This window comes from Plutella xylostella, chromosome Z (genome assembly GCF_932276165.1).
Source record: "Plutella xylostella chromosome Z, ilPluXylo3.1, whole genome shotgun sequence".
In the NCBI taxonomy this organism is placed as follows: Eukaryota; Metazoa; Arthropoda; class Insecta; order Lepidoptera; family Plutellidae; genus Plutella; species Plutella xylostella.
Genome location: NC_064012.1, coordinates 15,895,321 through 15,910,592, shown reverse-complemented (window position 1 = coordinate 15,910,592; position 15,272 = coordinate 15,895,321). Strand labels below are relative to the sequence as shown.

The 15,272-nt window shown below is 40.1% G+C and overlaps 1 protein-coding gene across 8 annotated transcripts in view; it reads left to right on the top strand.

Annotated features, from left to right (window-relative positions):
* LOC105391497 (protein AF-10) overlaps positions 1-15,272 on the top strand; it is a 30,208-nt gene extending 14,936 nt beyond the window's left edge. For 4 of the 8 annotated variants that reach the window (XM_048632445.1, XM_048632446.1, XM_048632448.1 and 1 more), the window contains exons 15-25: positions 684-770; positions 2,196-2,264; positions 4,932-5,032; positions 7,290-7,390; positions 7,794-7,895; positions 8,186-8,225; positions 8,845-9,007; positions 9,396-9,507; positions 10,037-10,177; positions 10,652-10,824; positions 10,993-15,272. In XM_048632445.1, the coding sequence (XP_048488402.1) occupies positions 684-770; positions 2,196-2,264; positions 4,932-5,032; positions 7,290-7,390; positions 7,794-7,895; positions 8,186-8,225; positions 8,845-9,007; positions 9,396-9,507; positions 10,037-10,177; positions 10,652-10,824; positions 10,993-11,031 (1,128 nt within the window). In that variant the 3' untranslated portion in view covers positions 11,032-15,272. The remainder of the gene's footprint in view (positions 1-683; positions 771-2,195; positions 2,265-4,931; positions 5,033-7,289; positions 7,391-7,793; positions 7,896-8,185; positions 8,226-8,844; positions 9,008-9,395; positions 9,508-10,036; positions 10,178-10,651; positions 10,825-10,992) is intronic. The other 4 variants (XM_048632450.1, XM_048632449.1, XM_048632447.1 and 1 more) reach the window with 4 other exon arrangements.

Here is a 15,272-nt window from a genome sequence, read left to right as displayed (position 1 = left end):
GTAAATACATTTTGATTTAAATGAAATAAGGGTGTTGAAATGATTTAAATATTGCATGTCTACCATTCATTTGATCCCCTATTCATGGATGATCATTAATCAGTAAATATTAAAGACAATAAAAAAGACATTGCAACATCATCACCTACTTTACTTTCAATATCAAACAAAGATAATAATCATCATTTTTGTTACATGCATTGGGCAGAAAGTCGTGACGTTATAGAACACAGGTTCCGATGTACTCATAGACAAGATAGCTTGTGTCGATCATCAACTATTAATGTTGATTATGTTATTTCAGTAATATAAAAAAATGGTTATGGAATAATAAAATGGTTTCTGAAAAAAGCTGCTTCGTTTCTGAAGAAACTAAGGTACGGGTACCTAAACCGCAAAAACCTCTTACCTCTTGCTACCAACTACATACATAACGAATTATTTACTTGCGACAGTTGCATTTAACTAGCGCCAAGTAGATGTTCTATGAAGCCACGACTCCATAATGTTCTATACCGTCACGACTCTTATCGCCCTTACATCATACACACGCGGGGCCACATCCTTTACAACAATCCTGCTCGATGTCCACTAACACAGTGCAGTGAACATCATAAACCCTAGTTCCCAATAACTAGATTGTTGTGCCCCGTGTGTGCTGGTGCTAACCCGTGAGTCCGTAGGGCTTGCCGGAGCGGGAGCCGCCTGCCAGCCTGCTGGTGTCGGTGCCGCTGCCCTCCACCAGCCAGAGCCTGCATCTGGCGCACCAGGTGCCGTCCGCGGCCGGCGTCTGACCCGCCGCGTCCCCCCGTCCCCCGCTGTGCTGCCACATTGTACACTAACCCTGCTAGGACGCCAGCAGTAGCTTTAAATAAATTAAGGGTCCAAGATACAACATTGCGTAATGAAACTCCACTTTTGATAGCAAACTAATCCTGCTAAGACGCCAGCAATAGCTTTGAATAAATTAAGGGACAACATTGCGTAATGAAACTGCACTTTTGATAACTATTTATTATTGATTTGCTATAAGATGCAGCGAAGGAACGGTCGCAAAAACACAACATAACTGGCGATGTAGTTCATTTGTGGTCGACATTCCAAGAAGAAGGTTAATGTATAATGTGACCAGTTTATTATATGAGGGGCGTGTTTTGTTTATGTACAAATGGTTGTTTCATACACTGTGGCAGACAGCTGGGCTTGCTGAGTGGTGGTGAGCGGCGGGGTCAGGCGCTCGCCATGTCAGTAGGAGGTGATGAGGTGGCTGGGTCCTGTTGATGTTGTCTTGTAAATCATCTATCGTCCAGTCACAAGCTAAATTTAGTACTGCAATTTTGTTCGGTGGTTGTGGCGGGTTTGTGTTGTATGATTATAAGAAAACCATAGTATTATTTGAATGAATAAACTGAATATGAAGATTGTCAGCCGGATCCCTGCCTCCTTTTTACCTTTTACAGAAACATAATAACTATACTTATGGTTACTATTGCAAACACATCGGTTAAGTTGATATTTTTATTCGATTCATGGTCTGAATTTTCTTCAGCCTTATTTAAAATATTGCAGCTCATAATGATATTTTATAATATATTCATATTTACATTAGTCAATTCTCCACTTATTCAACAAACCATTAACGCTTAAGCAGTAATAAGTAAATACGTATACTATCATTCCTAGTTAGCTTTGCTACATTAACAGTACCTACGTTGTGCTGAACTAATAGGTAGTCAACTGAACGTGCTTTTATAGCAAAAATAAAATGTATAATTATTAAGCTGAGCTAGCTTAAACTCAGGCTGAGCATTTATGTATCCTATTATATAAAGCAAACATCAAATCATGACGCAATCCAAGTAAGTATTTAAAAGCCTGACCAAAAATAACAATACTTTTCTAAATGTTTAATTTGCCATTACTTACCTCTTCATAGTCACTTTGCAGGTTTTATATTTTTGAGCGGGCTTTGAATCAATACGGGAGTATTTATGCCATTAACAAAATGCATGTTTAGTTACGAGCTAGCGATACCAACACTGATACGATGCTGCTCCATAAACCTTGAACATGCGAAGCCAACTGCTTTCCTAAAATCAAAATTTGCACCTCTTTATACACGTAGAGTAGGGTCGAGTAGGTGAATGTGTATGGATGTGGTTGTGTGGTGCTAATGCGTGTGTTGTTTGCGACAGCTGGCGGCGCTGGCCAACGAGCAGCGAGACCACTCCGCCGCCAACATGTTCCACCAGGCACAGAAACAGGTAACTACCCCTTTTTAAACTATTTTATTACTTATATTCATAGAGAAATGGAAAGTAGAAGAGTAAGGAACTTTTAAAATGTAGCAAGAGTCCTGTGACGTTTGATTGAGAGATGCTTATGCCTGGTGAATAGTCATTTTTTGCTTGAAAAGAAACAAATATCAGATAAAATGTATGGGTTTGACTGCAGCTGTCTTACAGTCGTCGAAATATAATAGGCCCGTTTGGACAGCTTCACAAATTTGCTATTTACTCTCGATTTACTTGATGAAATACATAAAAAGACACAATTTCTGGCGTATTATATAACGGCCGAAAGAAAAAAGAACTTTTGAAGCACTAAAAGTTACTTATTGTTTAGATTTTTTATGATTTAGATTTGACACCAGCTGTCCTCCCATATATTTTGGAGCTGTCCAAACGGGCCTATTATATTTCGACCACTGTAGACCTCAATAACTTTTGAACAGCTGACTTATTTTAATACAATATTGAAAGTTGAGGTAATTTGAAACCAAGAAAATCAGTACCACCACAGACAACAAACGCCTTAAATGATAACACCCCTATTTTATGTGAGGTAAAAATAAGGGTACGGAGACAGCCGGTAAGGTGTCATACCACCGTTATTTATTACACTTTACCCTTTGTAGTATGAAAAGAAACGTGTTTCACATTGTGTGGCCGGCCCGGTCCCCGTACTGGAGAATGAGGGCTCCATGTGTCTCCGTTAAATAGTATCGAATACACGTTCAATATATTATAATATCCCATATTGATGCTGACCAGCCGGTCATCCCCTGTCGAGACTAACACCTATCCACAAAGGGCCACTTACACCGCGGCTGCACGCAAGCAAGACACGAACAAACCTCAATCAACCATTTAAAATAGCCTTTTTAAAGATTCCTAGAAAATAGACTCAACCATACGAGACTCGGTTTTGACGAAGGATGACCTTAAGACATCAGTCATCTCAGAAAACGTTTGGGCGGCGTCAAAATAACACGCAACATGTTACACAAACATAGCGCACCCCGGACCCAGCGCGGCCGCTACCTGCGCCGGCGCATCCCTACCTGCGAGCCCCAACCCCTCGCGAGCAGGACACAGAGATAGGACGGTGTGTCCCTACCAGTAAGGTTCAATATCGCTGCACGAGGGGTACCCTTGATAAGAGTGTGGATAGCGACGTCACATTTGCACAGCGCTGCTTGCGGGGATACAGTCCTGCGACGGTTGCTCGCGGATTCACGTGGTGTTTTGTCTAATATTTGAGTGTTTGGAATCGCGTTAGTTAATGAGTTTGTGGATACAGTCGTGTGATATTTGATAACAATTTGAGTTATTGATTTTCTAAATTAGTCTACAATTCTGGTGCTAGTGTGTCGTGCAGATGTGATGTGATATGGTGTAAAATATTACAGTTGAAACTTGGATTACTGTATAACTGACAGGAAATATAAATGGTGAGCAAAGGTTTTGCTGAATACTTATTATAAATAACACCTATTAAGTTTGAATAAAGGATTAACGCAAGTTGCATAAATTTTAAGGTAATGTCGACACAAATTCTATGGCATTTTACAGTATACAGACAAAAAAAGGCAGGCATACATCTAATGTCGACACTAGCTTAAAGTTCCTTTGTGCAACTTGGCAATAACCAACAATCTTAAACTTATATCATTGTAAGCCACTTTTAACGAGATCAAATAGGTAACTTCTGCCAATGAAATATAAATTTTATAACTACAAGTCAATCCAATACCCATATTTATGTAAGTTATTTTTGACATGTTGTGTCTTTAATGTAACAATAATAAGTGGGTTAAGTTCTCTTCATTATTATTGATATAACAACGTACTTGGTATCCAAAGTCCAGTCAAAGACGCTGCAATTGAGCCACACACCACGAAGTTTCAGTCAGCCGGGAGTCGGGACCCTATTCCCCACTGTCTCCAATTTGTTTCACTTGCCGCATCAGAGTCGAGGGCTCACATCCGTTCACTTTCCACCAGCCGGGGGTCGCCAGGGCACCACGCGCGGAGACAATTGAAACAAATCGCTTTCATTTGTCAATCTCACCGACTGCACTCGTTGGTAGTTGTCGTATTTAGACCGTTGATTAACCTAAAACTAACAAACTATCTTCTCTGCTATCTGTAGGGTAATGGATAATATTATGGAGATGCTTAAGTTTCTCTATGTAACTTTTTAATCTGAAACACAGGAAAAACTCTGTTATTTCCTAGTTCAGAGCAGTATTTCATCTACCTTTAGCATTAAAATAAAAAGTTATCTGAATAAATATTATTCTTATTCTTATAAACTTCAGACAAATCTTACTTGCTTTCTAATTTCGTTTCTTTAGGGTAGAGAGATGAATAATACAATATGAACGTCTACCGACGACCTGGCAGCGGCAGTTGGTCAGAGCGCTCCCTCTACCGGTGGTGTCTTCTGGAGTTACCACCACCGAAAATTAACAATCGATCCTTAAGCAGCGTCACTTGCTTGTCAAATCTGACGTAACTTTTAGATATGGATGTGACAGGTGTTTGACAGGCGAGCGACGCTGCTTATACATAGTTCATTGCTTATGTGTCGGTGGTGTTGTAACCAGCTACCTTACAGCTGTTCTCACATAGTCTTGTGGTTTCCAGGCGGCGATGGAGCAGCCGGCGCACTCGCCGCACGCGCCCGGGCGCGCCTCCTGGGGCGGCCTCAACGTGTCCTACGAGATGCAGGACCCCAGCAAGTCCGGGTCAGTATTTCAACCAATATATCTGTACCACAGAGGTGTACCTTAGAGAGTGCCTTTTGAAGCTACCCATTTTCAATATTTTCGACGATCGAATGGCGTAGTGGTTAGTGCCACAGACTGCTATGCCGAAAGTCCCGGGTTCAATTCCCGGCTGGGGCAGATATTTGTTTAAAGACAAATATTTGTACTCAGGTCTTGGGTGTTGATATTTATATTTAATATATATCTATTTATGTATTTGTGTAGATATATCAGCTATCCGATACCCATAACACAGGCTCTGCCTAGCTTGGGGTCGGATGGCCGTGTGTGAAGATGTCCCCACATTAAAAAAAAATATATATATATAGCATCAATAAAATCATATTTTTTTATTATTTAATAGTTTATTTTTGACTGCGTACATTGCAATTTCGTTGATTCATTATGTCTACTACTGTGTCGCGACTAACACACCAAAGGTTCTTATTGAAATCATGTTGAAAAATACAACGTTACGTGCCTAGACATTATGCTAAGTATAACACTTCTCTGCTGCTTTGTTAATGTATTTGTACTAACCTACTGAGCACTATTCTGTGCCATGGGATGTGTACCTACTTATCCTATATCCTCCAGTACATGATCATCGCCCAACAATAGATCATACACACATTCAAAGCTATGCAAATTAATTCGAATACGTACATACAAGAGCCGTTGTGGCGTAACAGATAAGATCTCGTCCTCTCATCCAAGAGGTCGTAGATTCAAATCTAGGTTTATGTATTCAATGAATTCTTCTCAAATATGGATTGTTTGTAGCACTCACGCATTTTCTTGATGTTGATTTCTTTTTGGCCTTTGGCTCGGTATCCTGATAGAAGCTTTACCTAAGCTCACTATCGCTTAATCTATGTATGTATTAGTATTAATTTGCATGGGTTTTGTTTAAGGCAGGCGTCCCTATCCATTCCTTACTTCAGTCCCAAATCTCCCGGTGACCGCGGCGCGGTGTTTACTAGAAGTGCCTCTTCTTTTTTATTATTTTGTTTAAAAATGTGCTGCTTTAGCGATACTGCGATTTTGTCTCAGCGAAGATTTTTAATTTTTTCTATTGTTCATTAGTTATCTTTACAACTATCAAAAGTATTTTTATCTTTATTAATTAAAACGAAAGTCTGCATCATACATTACTTATACCTAATCATTCAAGTTTCCTCCCTTTGTGATATCATTACCAAAAATATTGATTATGAAAACGCATCCAAGTCCTCCACATCAACATAGAAATCTTGCTATCAGAGAGAGCATTAGTGACAAGCATTTTTTGCCAAAAACACACTAGCATTTTTGCATTGTTAAAATTATGATCTTGTCTTGTAAATATTGTGTTTTCTAGTGTGTTTTAAACTTTTAGTCGCTGGTGATAATATTGTGTTCAAATAATGTGAAGTTCCCAGCTAACCGTAAATCAGTTGACTTCATAAATATGAAGAAGAAAAGGTACGCACGAGAGGTGCAAAATATGTTAATTTTTATGGGGACGGTTGTGTTTGCAACAAGTAGAGGAAGAAATTGAAACTACCTGAAATCTGCTACAGCGCCTTGATTTATATATACTTATATAAATTGCGACTTATACACGTAATAACTTGCGAATTGAGATTGTCTATGTATTTGTATATCTAAATATTATAGAACCTTCATCACTTCATAGCGAATGCTTCAAGTATCGTATAATTGTGGTCAGTACTGTTTCATCCACTGGAAACCTACATATGCTTGCGACCAAGACAATAATCGTGTAAAAAAAAATATACCGTCGATTATACCATAACCATCGATTGGACATATTATTATAATCCACCATAATTTCATCGAATAAAGTAAATTCTGTATTTACTGCTGGCGCCATCTATAAAGCAATAATCTACAAGCCATGATGTGCAGCGAAAGTTAGGAAGAGTCATTATTTATGATTGTTTATGCACAATAATGTAGTAGAAAAATATTAAAATGGCCGCCGTTACATGAGTGGGAATATCAAGAAGTGCACACAAAAACATAGGGCGAACTATCATGAACATCTTCTCTCCGTCCGCCATTTCTACATAATGTTAAATTAAGTGTAATCTGTAACATTTTTCGGTGTGCAACTAAAGATTATATTATTATAATTTTCATAATATGGTTTCATTATAATTCTAAGAGTGTTACCCATCTTAGATGTTTGGTATAACAGCTGTATTGATATATTATTGTTGTTCTGTCACAGGGCGGGCGCCAGCAAGGACCCGGCGGCGGGCGTGCGCAACAAGAAGCGCGCCGCCATGGCCGCCAGCGTCGTGCACGCGCCCGCGCCACAGCCGCCCATGCGTGAGTACCACTCAATTAGTTATGTAGATTGTGAAGGTAGACATTCGAATTTTAACACTGCCAAACTACATATACATTTTGCTGGCAGATTTAGGGAATCATTCATACAGTCCAATTTTAAACAAAGAAATTAAGGTTTTGACAGCTCTAAAATTAGAATTTGTGCCTTTAGAATCGACAACAATGTGTAGTCTGCGATATAATCTCGGCACTGCAAGCGGCAGGCCTCGGACGCGGCTGTGGTCTAGCACATATAAAATATTGAAAAATAAATTTACAGGCTTAAATATTAATGCAGGCGTATTTACCACATTGTTTAATTAATAATTTTCAATGCCAATTTACTTATCACCTTTTCTCTATACAACATAATATAGTAAGTTTTGTGACGATGTGTTTGCAGAGCCGTCGTCGGGCGGGATGATGGGGCACCGGCGCGCGCCGCAGCCCACGCCGCCGCCCGTCTACCAGGAGACCATCAAGGACTCGCCGCCGAGCTCGCCAGGTACCTACTTGACAACCTCAACCCATGTAGTGATACAAAGGAGGATAGATGTAATGTTACCAGTGTTTGAAATTCAGCAGAAATGTCCGAGAGGTGAAACTTGAATTCGAACCTCGCTCGTTGCCTAAACCTCGTCTCATAATTTAATAAGCAAGTACCTACTTATCACGAGTTAAACTCTGCTTTTCATCACGAATATTTATGAAACGTAAAAATAGAAGCAACATGAACAATGATTATGAAATTAAATACCACATAAACACTTGTAAAGCTATTTTTCTTGTTTACAGGATCTGAAAAACCGCTCAAACCAAAAATGGAAACCAATAGGTAAGAAAACTATCTCTGTTTATTGCTCTTTCACGCGTTAGTCCGGTCACACAGCCGGTGAGGCGAGTTCAAGCCGACGCGACGGTAGCGTACATACCCGGATAATACCGGGAATTCCCCCTTAGGCGCTGTACCCACTTGCGTTACAAGTTACTTAATAGATTATGCGTCATGCATGCCACTCAGGTAACCACAGCACCTTAATTATGCAACTGCAGCTTTAGGCTGTTTTTAACCACGTGATGCGGGATTGCCCTGCCCTCGGTCATACGTATGACAGAATACGAATTAAGAATATGCACGCGTGACGCGGTTAAAACAGCCATGCCTGAATGAATCTTGACGTAATTTCTTACATCGGTAATAATGTAACATACAAAGTGTTTAAGATGTCCGTAGGGTGGCGTCGAAAGCCATAATACAGTGTCTACCTAGTTTGGTTTTCGATGTGTATTACGTTAGGTTAACATTTATGCTCACACTATTATAGTTGTACCTACTTTAAAATTGACGTTGTATACCTACCGATGTTTGTAATAAATGAATAAAGATATTTCTATTCTATTATATTCTATAAAGTACGACAGTGATCTCTAAATTGTTATTGTAATGTGTTTAGAATGGCGAGCCACACGGCGCCGCACATGCTGGGCAACGAGCTGAACCCGGAGTCGGGCGCGTGCGTGCGGCTGCAGGAGCAGCTGTCGGCGGAGCTGGCGGCCGGGGGCGCCGCGCCGCCGCCGCCCGCGCTCGTGCCGCCGCCGCTGCTCAACAAGGCCATGGTAACTAATAATCTTCATTCATAAAATAAGAATATAATAGAATAAGCTTCTTACTGTTACATGTGCATCCGGAAATAAATCAGACAACACAGTATTTGTTTTCAAAATTATGTATAGTATACATCATCAGTTGCACGGTAGTTTTAAAGTAAAGAATTTACATTTTTATCTGACGACGAATTGTGAAAACCGAAGGGTTCGATTCCCGGCCGGGGCAGATATTTGTTTAAAAACAGATGTTTGCACTCCGGTCTTGGGTGTTAATTTATGTATCTATCTGTGTATATGAGTAGATATATCAGCTGATTGATGCCCATCGGGCTCTGCCTTGTTTGTGGTCCCGTGTGTGTGAGTGGTCCCCACTATTCTAACTTCGTTTCATGTGCAGGGGTCGTCGAGCTCGCGCAGCTCGTCGGGCGCGCAGAGCCTGGACCAGCTGCTGGAGCGGCAGTGGGAGCAGGGCTCGCAGTTCCTCATGGAGCAGGCGCAGCACTTCGACAGTGAGTGCCACTTGGTGTAACACGTTTACTGCTTATAGCGCCCGAATGACGGGGCCTTTGTGAAATGGTGGTAGATTGTGACTTTTGACAAGTAATTCTAATATTCTACGACGAAAAAATAAACGATTTCATTTCATTACGTACAGACATCTGCGAATAAGCGCGGTCAGGAGCGAAGTTTTTGCGATAACAGTGCTGTGTTCAAGCCCATAGGAGAAAATGCTCAAAAACAAAAACTCCAGATAGGGAGGAGACACGTTAATATTACTAAAGAAAGATATAATAGTTTTTATCTAGTTCAATCCTACGGTAACGGTTAAATGTGTCCTTCAATAGAAAACACAGAAGACCCATAAGTGGGAGCAGCAATGCACGTAGTAGTTTAGTATTAAAACTTGTGTTCTGTTTATCTTTCGCCTCGCTGATACATTTGTCGGTTACATCCGGAATTTGTTACTTTGCAGTAATTACATCCAATCTCTTCCTCCGCATGATTTCTTCCGTTCTAACCTATATTTCCCCCCCTCAGTCGCATCCCTGCTGTCGTGCCTGCACCAGCTGCGCAGCGAGAACGTGCGTCTGGAGGAGCACGTGGGCAGCCTGCTGCAGCGCCGCGACCACCTGCTGGCCGTCAACGCGCGCCTCGCCATCCCGCTCACGCTGCACCCCAGTCAGTACCCACGCACTGCCCTCACTGTAGATACAGCGTGGCTAACAACTGCCAATTTCGTAACAACCAAGGAATGGTGGCTAAATACTGTGTCGTCTGAATGGTTTTCCGACTTTAGGTATCCGTTTTGTCCTGGTTAGTGAGTCTACGTATTACTGTTTATTAACGTAAGTTCTTTAAAAAAATGCAATAAATATTTCCTAAAACGCCGATTATGAATACCTACAGTGCGAAACCCATACTGCCAACACACAACTGTGCCGTCATTCCTTAGCAGACTTGGGGCCCTGAGCGGCGAATCCTTTATACGCGGTGGATAACCCTAGTGTACTTGACACGCTAAGAAGACGAAAATCATCTGAGCTACTTTAAGACTGATGGATTACGATTACGTGATCGACCTTCACACAGCACTCATTTTATCACTCCCAGCCATATACAGAGTACCAATTAACGTATTGTTTCCCCCCACAGTGGCGGTATCAGCGGCGCCGGCGGAGTCGAGCGGCGCGCGGGGCGGGCGGGAGAACGGAGCGCCGCTGCGCCCGCCGCCGCCGCCGCGCCCGGAGACCGTCACCGCCGAGCGACACCAGGTAACCGCACCGCTGGACTACCACGAGCCGGGCGCTAGGCACGAGCGGCACCAGGTAACTAACTACATCCTGGACTACCACGGCCCGAATAACTCAGATATCTCCAAAATGATCGCCAATTTACGTTTTTTTAAAGAGGCTACTTTCAGATTTGCCAATAACCATGACGAATTACCTATAGATGCTAAGTTTTCTGCACACCTAATAGAGATTGCCCCTCAGCAGATGATGGTGCGTGAGGTGCAACAGAAGCCCAGCTGAAACGGCGAGGGCGCGGGCGGCGGCGCGGCGGAGGGCGGCGGGGCTGGGGGCGCGGCGGGGGGCGGGGCCGGGGGTGCGGGGGCGCTGAGCACCGTGCAGAGCTACATCATGCTGGAGCAGCGCCGCCGCGCCGACTTCTCCATCGACGCCATCTTGAACGAGCCCTAGCGGCCGCCGCGCAGGTACACACCGCCGCAACCGCCGCGCTGACTCCGCACGCCACCCACACACACTTCAACCTCACTAGCCGGATCTCCGCCAACGACCCAACGCGATCCGATCGCGCGCTCCAACCATTTTTATATACAAAATTCCTTCGAGCGCGTGATCAGAGCGCGATGGCTCGTTTGCCGGAGACCCGGCTATTGAACAGTGCTAACATCTAAGTGTGCAAAACGAGAAAGGGTGGTGGGGTCAACCGAGCAGAATGGTGACATTGCCAAGTTTACAGACATTTCCATATCGTGTGTGTTACCATCTGGTGGCAATATGAACTATGATTGTGACGGTGTCTACTTGTGTCTGGCGAAGGTATTTTTTATAGAGAAATCTTCCATAAACTTAGATGTGGTGCGAATGTAGTGTCGCCACTGACTATTAGCGTAGAGTCGAGCAGCAATCGGGAGTGACAGCTCCAAGTAGGTCGTTTGGTTCTTGATTATTTTCGACCCTATACGCAGATGTTGGTTATATCCGATATCCCATCTGGTTGGATAGTCCCAATGATTAAAAGTAATGTTAGTTTTAATTAGTACATTAGTAGTAAATGAAAATGTCGCAGTTCTATGATTTCCTTAGTGGCGAGGCATTAATTGAATGAATTATGTTTTATTTTATGAATTGTTGATTTTCTTTATTTGAATTAAACAGTAAGAGTGACATAATTGTGTAACGCACTAGTAATCGCAGAAGGTTGTTTACATTATTTTTTGTTAACATATAAATATATTATGGTTACTTTTAGTTTGTGAGATAACGACAATGTTTTTTAAATACATGTTATACATAAGTCTAGCTTTTAGAGGAGAGTAAGCACATTGTATTTATATAGACCTGTGTCCGAAACGCAGCATTCAAGTTCAGAATAGATATAAATAATTGGTATAATGTTTTCTAAATTGGTATAATAATTTCTACTGACGTAGTCGGGTAGTAGTAGGTAGTATAGTCACTAACATTGACAGTAAACCGTATCATCAGAACATGTATAAATAACAGAGATGATAGCCTAGAGGTTTATTATAGGAGCTACATGTCTCTAATTATGGAGGAATAATTATTAGTATGCGACTTATCTACTATGTAATCTAGCATGTATTCTGTAGCGTACTGTAGTGTAGCCACTTAGAACGATCCGCGATGGTATTTCCGCGATGAATAGTGAACTAATCAAAGCCCAATGACCGCCTTGATAGTTAAGAAAAATATACTATTACATGTAAATATATTGTAATGGTTAGTGTATACAGTACGTATATTTAGTCGGTACTCTCAGTCATGAGCGATGATAAAGTAGGTAGATTATTGAACTACTGGCTCCCATGTGTATACTGACTCTGCGGCACCCTTCAGAGAGGCTCAGACATTACACTGCGTAGATAATGATTATATATATGAACATTTACAATAATTATGTGTGCTTGTACATGTAAATAGTCGAAAAGTTTAGTTGGAGTGTGCGATAATATTAGCCAATACGGGCTCATACTGCAGAACAAAGGGCGTTACTTCAGCTGGCTTCACTGACTACAAGGGACCGGCTTTTACCCGTTAAAACTATCCTATTTTTTACACAACGTTTTGCACCCTTAATGTGCTATGCAATGGCCATTGCCACATCATTTACTCTTATGTCGATAAACTTTCTTACACTTAGGGTGGCTTGCACCAAACATTTATGCAATTAAATCAATTGTTGTCTTGCTTTGACAGCATAATGTCAGAGCAAGAGATCATAGATTTTATATTGATTATCTTTTTGGTGCAAGTTACCCTGGTTATCAAAAAGTTTCTGCTTTGCTATCTGCTATGTGTCATACAGACCAGTATAACATGGGAACCAACGACGATTGGGATAGTGTTAGACTAGTGTAAGAGGATAGTATAAAAATAATTACTTATAAATAATAATATGAATTTATACCTATCTCATTTACGATCTTATATGAGACCTAACCACGCCGCCAGATATATACATATGTAGCTAGGGGTTAAATTAAAGAGCAGTAGTAACTGAGTCGACAGAGATACAGGTTCAAATCCCGACCATGCCATTTACCAGAGATGTTTGGAAATTATTTACAATTTATACCATCGCTATACGGTACAACAACGAACGTTAGAAAATTGCACATTTATTTTAGCATTGAAACGACCAACCCGTAGTCGATCAGTGTGGGGGGGAAATTATCCAACCTCAGGGAGGAATAATAATCGGTATATGCACTAAAGATCCATTTGAGTGACGCAGAGGTAGTAACTAACACCCCCACAAATAATAGAATAGCGTTAACATTATATGATCTAGATATAATATAATATAACATATAATATTTATGTACATATAAAAAAAGGTACCACACGCTGCCCGAATGGAATAGTTTAACTTAGGTACTGAATTACGAATATGTGTATTCAAATAATGTACGTTTCAAAATTACAATACATTTTAAGCTAATTAAGTAATCACGCGATGATATATCCGCGATGTATATAGTTTATTATACGATACAATTGCCCGTCATAGTAAAAAAAATACCTTTAAATAGGTTTAAGCTAATTAATCATTTTATTCAGTAGTTTCAAAAATGGTATTGAGATGGTCGGACATTAGTCACATAAATTAAATTCGGTGTCATGTAAAGTACCTATCAGCAAAATATTTATATTTATGTAAGTAGTCAATCTAAATCAGAGCCAGAAATAGCGAATTGGTCAGCAAATCATAGCCACAAAATATGTATTTTTATAAAAGATTAAATCGATCAGAAATTTATTAATTTTGGATGGCTCTTTTAGCTACTATTCTACTGACTACTGTTAGTTGCTGAGCAAGTACTTAGTAATTTTGCTGACCGAATAGTTACTTATTTTGCAATCTCATATTTGTTATTTTTGGTTACTTATTTATGATTTGATATCTGACCATTATCGAGAATATTTGCGGAAGAAGGAATGATTTCGGTTTGCTATCGATTATTTGAATGCGATTCATTAAAATTGTGCCTAACCAAATTTCAAACTTTTCAATTAATTACATCTTACTTAAAAAAATATTGTAGTATACTGACTGGCGCATAAAAGGAAATAGAAAGAGAATAGAACTAGATATTACCTACTAGAAAAAAACACATAAAACTAAGTTATTGAATTTTGACATGTGATGTCTTTGATTCTACTTTTGAACCCCGTAGGTATATTACTCGTGTTGTAGAGTAGGGTGTATACTTGTATAGTATATCATGCAGGTCTATCTCGCCAGTGCCAGTAATCCCATGGAAAACTCTGTACATATAAAGTAAACATTGCACGCACTCGCTGCCCGAATGGTATAGTTTAACTTAGGAACTCAATTTATAATTACACTATATCCATAGAACTGAAGTCGATTTGAAAGTTTACAAAGCGACTAGTTACTTGATATACTATGTACTTTTCTCTTTTTGACTCATGCGATTCTCGACAGTTATGAACATCTTCCAAAGATAGAAGAAGTTATATGAATACAGATTCATTTGCACTCTCACCCCAACAAATAATATTATAGGCTTAATATTGTATTTAATACGATCTAAATATAAATAATATAATTAAAAACTCTGTACATATAAAGTAAACAGTGCACGCACGCGATGCCCGAATGGTATAGTTTAACTTAGGAACTCAATTTCTAGTTATGTATATTCAAATAATCGATGTTTCTAAATTACAATACATTTTAAACTAATTAAGTAATCACGCGATGATCATACCGCGATGAATTCATATAATAGTAATCAAATAATAGCATAGTACTAAGCACGAGAGATCCATAACGCAACGCTGAGCACAGAATGTTGTGTCGCTTAGTGGCTGATGATTGATGATGCATATATTATAGTAGTAACATCATCATTTAGGACAAGGAACCTAACTACTAGATTAATAAAAAAGGTTAAAATAATACTAATTAGAAGATACTTATTTCTAAAGTGTAGATTAATTAATGTGTAAGCGACTGCAAAAGGTTTTCTTTAGATAAA